Source organism: Lotus japonicus, chromosome 1 (assembly GCF_012489685.1).
Source record: "Lotus japonicus ecotype B-129 chromosome 1, LjGifu_v1.2".
Taxonomy (NCBI): Eukaryota; Viridiplantae; Streptophyta; class Magnoliopsida; order Fabales; family Fabaceae; genus Lotus; species Lotus japonicus.
The window spans coordinates 13,275,406-13,284,750 of record NC_080041.1 but is presented as its reverse complement, the minus strand read 5'-3'; the positions used below and the strand labels follow the sequence as shown (position 1 = coordinate 13,284,750).

General features: G+C 38.4%; 2 protein-coding genes across 3 annotated transcripts; both read right to left on the bottom strand.

Annotated features, from left to right (window-relative positions):
• Positions 1-5,457: 5,457 nt before the first annotated feature.
• On the bottom strand, positions 5,458-6,263 carry LOC130727526 (uncharacterized). The gene is made up of 2 exons (XM_057578684.1): positions 5,771-6,263; positions 5,458-5,672 (listed from the first exon to the last, which is right to left on the bottom strand). Exons 1-2 carry the CDS (start codon positions 6,261-6,263, stop codon positions 5,458-5,460), a joined length of 708 nt encoding a protein of 235 aa, XP_057434667.1.
• Positions 6,264-7,161: 898 nt separating this feature from the next.
• LOC130733726 (transcription factor MYB3-like) lies at positions 7,162-9,115 on the bottom strand. 2 transcript variants are annotated; one of them, XM_057585973.1, is made up of 4 exons: positions 8,849-9,115; positions 8,326-8,455; positions 7,568-7,794; positions 7,162-7,455 (listed from the first exon to the last, which is right to left on the bottom strand). In XM_057585973.1, exons 1-4 carry the CDS (start codon positions 8,976-8,978, stop codon positions 7,397-7,399), a joined length of 546 nt encoding a protein of 181 aa, XP_057441956.1. In that variant the 5' UTR covers positions 8,979-9,115; the 3' UTR covers positions 7,162-7,396. The 2 variants fall into 2 exon arrangements, with proteins under 2 accessions (XP_057441956.1, XP_057441955.1); XM_057585972.1 differs by having other exon boundaries at positions 7,162-7,794.
• Positions 9,116-9,345: the final 230 nt, after the last annotated feature.

Sequence of the window (9,345 nt, the reverse complement as noted above, 5' to 3'; positions counted from 1 at the left end):
AAATATTTCAGATATAAATTAGTGTATTTTTGTTTGTGTAAAAAATATTAAGAGAGTGTTCTCAGTTCTGTACATATGGTTCCTACCTTTCGAAGGAACGAAGATGTATCATTTGAGGAACTTGTTATCTTGTTTTATTTCATCTTAAAACTTAACAAACACAAAACTGAGCACACATTTCTCGTTTTATCCTATTCAAACGTGTCTACAAAACATTACATAAATGTCTCCTTATGAGTGCAGCTCTTAAGGGTTGAATTTTGGACCTAGAGTATCAAACATACTCTCTTCATGTATAGTTGTTTCTTTTTTTAGGTCTTCGACGAGTGTGCTCACTAATAAGGGACTACTGTTCTGAAAGTTGCTCAAGCCGATCACCCCTCGAGTTGATCGCGTTGTCTCCTCACCCAATCAAACGCAACTACTGAGTTACAACTCAAATTCTATTACCTCAAGCATCACAATGCAATATTCTTGTGGACCATAGCTAGGGGATTACTTTTCTGGGAGATGCTCCAGCAGACCACCCATGGGTCGACCACATTGTCTCCTCACCCGATCAAATACAAGGACAATCAACTCCAGTCGGCCAACCCACGTAACTATGGACCAACAACCAAGACAAAGGCATGGAGCTCGAGAATGTACTTAGCACGCATGACCGCCTTGAACCGCGCAATCTCAAGCTCTGTAAAAGTTAAGACTTTAAGAACATAAGATACACATTGTCTATCATATTTCTCAAGTGCCTTAAACCTACGTTCTAACTTGAGTGTCGGAGTATCCCCCAGGGACCTTTCCCGGCTCGATGGACAACGAAGCATCGTAAATATCATAATCTTGTCGCCCTTCCTCACTGGAGTTTCACCCCAATCAACATCCTTCCAAGTGATTTAATCAATTTCGTCTGATCACTAACCCACACGAAATATCTCATATTCATTTTCATCTCCATCACAATTCAATTGGTTTATTCAATAAAGTCATTTGGTATAAGGGAATGGCAACCGCTTGAGCCAACATAGATCTGCCACTTAATGAGATAAAGTTTGACTTTCATTTAGACAATTTGCTATTGAATTTCTTCACCACAACTCTCCAATATTCTTTTCTCATTGGGTTTCCCCCAAGAGATACCTCGAGGTAGGGGTGACAAAATAATTCATTAATCCATACTCATCCATAAGAAAATTCATCCACATGAGAAAATAATATAAATGAATGGATTACAATCCATCTATTTATCTTATTGATGGATCACAATCCACCCATTCAAAATTAAAATCCATTGGACTGTTATATTAAAATTTCACGGATCACTAATGGATTTCCGGGTTATGAATTGATTTAAATTCCTACTGCATACAAAAATGGACTCAAAATCCTAAAATTGACTCAAAACTCTCATATCGACCCAAAAGTCAACATGAACCCTAAAATTGACCAAATACCCTAAATCGACTATAAACTCGACCTGAACCGTAAAATTGCCTGAAGAAATCTACTTCCTTGTTCACAATAAAGATGCAGTTCGAGATTTGTCTACATGTGTAAAAAGAATCTGATTTGAGGTTAATTAGGAGATCTTCCACAACCTTTTAAAGACTTAAAGAAAGAACCTTAGAGCAACTCCAACCCACAGTTCCTTATTTGGTTTCTTAAAACACTATTTGGTATTATTCTGCACTATTCATGTGGGCCCGTACTGTCACGTCAGACTTAAGGAACTCCTAAGGAACTGAAGCAGATTTTCCTCCAACCCATGGTTTCTTAAATTACTATTTGAAGGGTCTCACTCGTGTCCCACCATACAACATAAATTAATAATATTTATTTTCACCCAATTTAGGTTTAAAATACTAAATCAATACTTCAACTTAAAAATAATTTAATTATTATTTATACGAATTTAGTTTAAATTAAATTTTACTAAATATTTAAAAGAATTAAATTTAAAACAAAAACCGGTCTAACCGGTTAAACCACCCCCAAACGGGCAGAAATCGGCTATAACCGGTCAATAACGGTGGGCTGACCTACTAAGCATGTCACCCACTATATAAACCTTCTTTTCCTCCTTACACTCCATAACCCTAGCCGCACCCTCTTCTTCTTCCTCTCTTCTTTTTCCTCTCTTCTCCCTCTCTCAATCTGGAATCCTCAACCTTTCTCCATTCACGCCTCGTCTTCTCTCCCTTTCTTCCTCATTTCTTCTCCCCTTTTCTTCTTCTTCCTCTCCTCTTCTCTTCTTCTGTCTTCCTCCAGCTCCTCCTTCTGTCTGCAACCTCACCGTCACCAAACCCACCTCACCGCCACCGAAACCCAACTCACCGCAACCAAAACCCACCTCACCGCCATCGAAACCCACCTCACCGCAGCCAAAGCCTACCCCAGCCGCCACCAAAGCTTCAATCTGGACCCAGATCGCCCCTCAAGCACCTGGATCGGAGACATGCAAGCTTTCCTCTAGCGCCACACTCCGCCACCGCCACCAGATCGCCCCCCAAGCTTGATCGGTGGTCTCATCTCTCTTTGCAGATCAGAGCTTCTCAGTCAAGATCAAGATTATGTTTTTATTTTATTTTTTTTTCATGTAAAAAAACTTCTGGTGTTCTATTATGTAAATTTCATGTTCTGTAATATTCAAAAAAATTATGTTCATCTTGATTCTGTTCATGTTGTTCTGTTGTTCATCTTCCATTTTCTTTCATTCTGTTAAGCTTCCCTCTGAAATCCGTTGAAGCATGTGAGAGAAAATATCATTTTTTTAATCTAAGAAACCAAAAAGCAGAGTTCCTTGTGGAAGGAAAACTGCACTGTTGCTAAAAAACCAAAACTGTCAAGTAGGCAAACTCCAATGCAGCCCCAAAATAAGAAACGTTCCTTAGCAACTCCAGCTGGGTTAAGAAACCAGCGTTGGAGTTGCTCTTAGCAACAGTTTTGTAAGCTAATATGTCTAAATTCTGAAATAGTCACAAGGTTCATCACTTGCTTATCAAAAAAAAAACAAGGTTCATCACTTTCTTATGGATGAGGGTTATAAATGTAGCGTTTGTTCCTTTTGTAATCTTACCCTGCTTTGGAAATCCTCAACCTTGAGCAGATCTGGCTTGACTATCTCCTAGAATTCCTTGAAAAAATTAGATTAAACCCGTCTAGTCACATGTGTTGATTGCTTCCCATAGTTTTGCACTGTCGAAATCTTTCTTTAAGTTGTTGCTACGGTGTTTTGAATTTTGGAGATTTTCCTCCTATAACTAATTTTCAATCACGGTCTATTTCTTGCACCCCTGTTAAAAAATGGCAAAAGTAACTTCTAGTGACCTCTTTGAGACAATTGTTTTTTGGAAGGCAAAAATGAATGAATAAATAATAGCAGCATTAGGGGGTACTGCACCCAATTACAGAGTATAAAATAAAAACAAAGAAGACTAGCAGGAGTAGATGTAGACAAAAACAGAACGCAACTAGCCCAGAGACCTTCTATAGGAATCCAACCCCATCGAAAAAAGAAGCAGTCTAGAGATAGATCGAAAAAAACAGCAGCCCCGCAACACCTCTGATTAGAAAAAATAAGTGACAACACTAGAGACCTGAGAGCCACCTCCAAAAAGAATTGGAACTAGTCTTTCCAGCCAAGGTTCAATCCCAAGCAAAGATAGGGATTTGTTGTCCAGTCATAGAGGAAGTACTTAAAGTTTTTACCTTTGCATACCAACCACCTACAGGACCTAAATTTAATCAGCTCCACAACCTTCTCAGCATCTTGGGCTGCAACGTTGAAAAGGATGTCATTCCTATGTATCTAGAGAGACCAAACCTCTGCTACCCACACTGTCCGCCACAAGCTGAAAGAGATGACTATGTTGATGAAAATGGGCTTTAGGTTCCTCCGTTAAAACTGTAGCCAGGCATAACAACACATCCACACTTTCCATGCAAAAGCACAAGAGAGCAGCATGTGATTTAGGTCCTCTCCTCGCTCCAAACAGAACACACACATATTAGTAGCCCCCTGTTGTATAATTCCCCTTTTCAAGAGGTTATAATTAGTCTGTATCTGGTCCAGGAAAACTCTTCAACTGAAAGCCAAAGGTTTAGAGGGTGTCGCGGTAGCCCACATCTTGTTAAACATGGCATTATCCTCCGACACATTGGGGAAAAATTGTGTCTCATATGCTGATTTTACCGAGAAAATACCATCTATCGCTACATCCCACACCCATTGATCTTCATGCCCCTGCCTAGTTTGAAAGGAACCCAAGTCCTGTAACAGGTTCTCTAAAAGATTGGCTTCCCAAGTGAACATAGTTCACCTCCACAAAAACCTCTAATTCCATACTATATTCACCTTATCACCCATATCCTTGATTGTACAACTTTGTTATTATCACATATCAAACAATCTCCCATACTTCCTTTTCAGTGAACCCTCCTCATTCAGCCATTTATCATGCCAAAAGGGGGGTTTTCCTCCATCACCCACCTTTATGGTCATGTTTCACTAAAACCCACCCATATCTCCCCCGCTAATCTTCCCAAGGTCTCTCCACCACCAAAACCCCATTTCCTCCATGCCTACTACCCTCGTTCTATCCCCCACCTCATACTTTGCACTCAACACTCTACTCCAAAGACTACCTTCATCAACAAGAAGCCTTCACCTCCATTTGAGAAGGAGAGCCTTGTTAAAAATTTCAATATCTTTAATACCGAGACCTCCCTCCCCCTTAGGTTTGCACAGTTGGTCCCATTTTACCCAAGCAAAATTCCTCTCTCCATTTTTAGCACCCCACAAGAAAGCCTTTTGGATTCTCTTACAAAGCAAGGTACACTCCTAAGAGGACAGATTTTACCTCCAAAAGAAATTGCTTTGGACTTCTATGAAGCTAACTTTTTCTGCAATCTTTGGATGAGGGGGTCTCATAAGGCCTTCTTTCAGGGATTGGCTTCCACATGAATCCCTAAATAGACAAAGGGGATTTCCACCGTCATATAATTTAGAATCATTACTAGCCTTCTAATCATTCCTGTTTGCATTGCGACCCCCGCCAGTTTGCTTTTAGAGAAGTTCACCTTGAGCCCCGACATGAGTTCGAAGCACCTCAGGACACTCTTCATGACCAGCACATTTTGGATATTAGGTTCCCCAATAAACAAAGTATCATCAGCGAATTGTAGTAAGGAAACCTCTATCTCTTCTGTCCCCACCTTGAAACCTTCAAATAGGTGTAAGAAAACTGTCTGACGCATCATACCACTTAGCCCCTCAGCCACCATTCAAAAGGGAAAATGAGCTAGTGGGTCGCCTTGCCTCAGACCTCTCCCCATTCTGAATTCCTCAGTCGGGCTACCATTCACAAGCACTGAAACAGAAGCAGATTCCACACAAACTTTAATCTACCCCACCCATTTATCACAAAACCCCAATCTCCACATCATATAGTAGAGGAAGTTCTAATTGACAGAGTCATTCGCCTTTTCAAAATCCACCTTGAAGATTAAACAAGTTCTCTTCCTTGTCTTTTCCTCATCAATGACCTCATTTGCCACCAACACACTATCCATCATTTGTCTTCCTCCAATAAAAGCAGATTGGTTGATATCAATATGATCCATGACCCCTCGAAGTCTATTGGCAAGGAGCTTAGCCACTATTTTATACATGCAACCTATAAGAGAGATATGCTGAAAATCATTCAGAGCTACAGGATTCTCCACCTTTGGTATTAGAGCAATGAAAGATGAATTTTCCCCCTCGGCCAGGTGCCATTTCTATGAAAATCATCCACCACTTTCTTGATATCCATCTTCATGTCATGCCAAACAACTTTAAGAAACCAGAAGTTGAAGCCATCCGGCCCCGGGATACTATCACCCTCGCAATCCCAAACCATCGCTCTGATTTCTTCCAAGTCAAAGTTTGCAACAAGAGAAGCCTTCTCCACCCTTGAGATCATATGGAAGGGAACACCATCAAGAGATAGGCCAGAGTCCGGCCTTGATATGAATATGTCGTCAAAGTAAGTTTTTACCTCATTTTTTATTTGAAACGGATCCTCCTCCCAATTGCCTTCAATTAAGAGCCCCCGCAAAGCATTCACCCTTCTCCTCCAATTAACGATGTTGTGAATATACTTCGTATTGGATTCCCCCTCTTTAATACATCTATCCCTTAACTTTTGGAAAAGGAGCGAGTCATTCAATTTAACTACCTTCCATAAATCCTCCAGTAGAGTGTTTTTCAGCCTAAGTTGTTCCATACTAAGGACCTCATTCTCCTCTTTGACATCCAGCTCATTAAGTTGTTTCACAATCTCCTTGCTTATCCTATCCAGGTTGCCAACATGCTCTTTATCCCACTGTTTGATGTGCTGTTATAGAACTTTCAGTTTCTCCTTGAACACAAATGCCCCCCACCTCTGAAAAGTTGTAGAGTTCCAATTAGATTTGACAAGCTCAGCAAACGATGGCTCAAGCATCCAGCAGTTTTTGCTTTTAAGGGGTTTAGGCCCCCAATCAACCTTCAGACTCTTAAGAAAAATAGGACAATGGTCTAAAATGTCCCTATTTAGAGCATAGAGATCCTCTTTGAGACAGTACTATGAGTTAACCGGCTTGTAAGAAGATACACACGCTGCATTTAAGTCATCAACCTATTCAACCTATCTACATACCGAATTGACTTCGATAAAGCAAGAAACTCACTTTAATGGATAAAATAATTTTTCTTTTAAAGTAAAATTTCTTGAGACCATCTTTCGAAGCAGAATTTACAAGATGAGTTTACATCATAGTTATCCCTAAAAAATCATGTATCGACATGTGATAAAGTAATTTATTACGGCTAGCTATTGATTTATAAATTAATATTTGAAATTTATAAAATATTATCATTTGTTATACATGTGTAACTATAATATTTCAGACCTTAATTAATAATTATGATGACTTAATTTACCCGAGTCAAATCTCATTTCCACAAAGGATACTTGTAGTTGTATGGCCAGATACATGAACTAAATTTAAGTCTTACAATCATGGTATAGAAATAGATCGAAAGGACACTTCTAGCCATATACATGAACTAAATTTAAGACTCTCAATCATGTTCAACTTCCCTTGTCCTATAAGCTATACGTATATACTGTATACAGCATATGCATGAAATAAATTAATGAGACATCTATATATATCCATTTGAGATATTGGGAAAACTAATCTCTCTAGTGGGTGCACGGCACAAATTTGAATATTTGATCACGAAAGTAGTAAGAAATACTAACATTCTACAGAAAAACCCTACTTGTTATTCCTTATTTGGATTATATATTAAGTTATGATATATATCCAAAGGGAACACTACCAAGAAGTATTTAACAATTAAGATCTATATCTATGTCCAAGGTCTTGGATTTAGAATTTGGCGTGAGCTTGTCTTCAACAATAGGAAGCCTGTTAGGCGAAGGTAAAGCAATGGTTAGGTCAAGATTCAAAGGAGATGAAGAAATGATTGCTTTTTCTTCTTCAAGACAACTATTTCTGGAAATTTGATCAATAGAGGTACCACAGGATTTGAAGCAAGGGATTTTTTGCTCTTTGTTCATGGACTCTGATGATGATGCATCCGCAACAGAAAGTGGGTGGACATGAGATCGATGAAGGCTTTGATGTAGCTTGTGGTTATTTGGATCAATTCCCATCTTTATTAGCTTCCTTCGGATGTGAGAATTCCAATAATTCTTCACCTCATTGTCTGTACGTCCAGGCAACCTTCCAGCTATGAGTGACCACCTACACATATATATACATCCAACAAAATTAATTTCATTACCAAAACTGTAGTAACATGGGGATTCAAACATACACTATTAGCTAATTGGTGATGTGATCATGTACAAGTTAATTTTAGACTGATCGAATACTTAAGAAATTAAATATGGAAACAAGTTGCTTATATCAACAAAAAATGGAAACAAGCCTGGCTTTTTAATTTTCTAGCTTATTGGTGGTTATTCTCTAACTAAACAATGGTGCACTAATATAAACAATGGCACATTATTATACATGTTTGAATATATATATTGTGATAAGTACAAATAGATGTTAACACTCGCTTTAAGCTAGAAATTGATCAATGAACTATTTTACTTGTGATAAAAAAAAGATTGCACTTAACTAACATTCAAGCATAGACTAAAATGTCTTAAAAAGTTATTTATTAGTTATAGTATAACATTTAATCCCTTGATAGTGAAAAAATCAATTACACTTTCTAATCAATACTCTTAAAACACTGAGAGCTTTGGAGAAGAAGGAAGGTACCGGTTGCCAAGAAGGGCATGGAGCTTGATGATGAGGTCTTCTTCATCTTGGGCAAAGATTCCCCGTTTGATGTCTGGCCGCAAGTAGTTTAACCATCTTAGCCTACAACTTTTGCCACAACGATACAGCCCTGAAAAATGTATTATATTGAATGATCACATGTTGAATTGGTGCTTGTTTGGAAAATTGTGTATCATCCCAAACATAATTTTTAAAATACCAAAGCACAAAAGAAAAACATGATTTTATTTCATTGAATTCAGTATGGATGAGTGTTAATGACAACATGTAAAACACACACTTAGTATATCTTTTATGTTTTGAATTATTAAAAAAAAAAATGATTTCAAACCAATTCTAGCGAGAAACTCATGTGAGTGACTTCTGAATTTCAGAATTGATTTTGAGAGCCAGAAGTAGCTACACCAAACATGCTATTAGATGTTTTGGCCACTTAATGTAACGGAAGGAAGTGCATTGTTGTATGTATGAGGTAGATAATAATGATGATCAAGTAACTAACCAGCAGCTTTTGGAATGGAGCGCCAACTGCCTTCACCATGAACTCGAATGTGATCGATGAGCTTTTGATCTTCTTGCTTCGACCAAGCACCTTTGTTGATGTTTTCTTTGTCACAACAAGGTTTTCTCATTGTTATTTTCGTTCTTTGATCTCTCTTCTCTACGTGGCTGGGGGAGTTTGTAGCAGATAAAACGCTAGAAAAATGTATATATTGATTGATAGCTAGAGAGAGTGAGTGTGTGTGGAAGCTACCGCCAATAGTATAAGACGAAGTAGATATATATATTTGTGAATGAGTAGAGAGGCGAGGGAGATGAAATTGACTTGGACTGGTGGTTTTGGCTTAGTAGTTGGTCATAGTCTCATAGATATGATGATGTGTGTTGATTGTAATTTTTCGGATAGGATAAGGTTGGGGAAAATTTTATTTCTCACCCTAATTTTGCCTACGCTAGGAGACAGAAAATATGAAAATGAATCCTCTCCAGTCTCTAGCC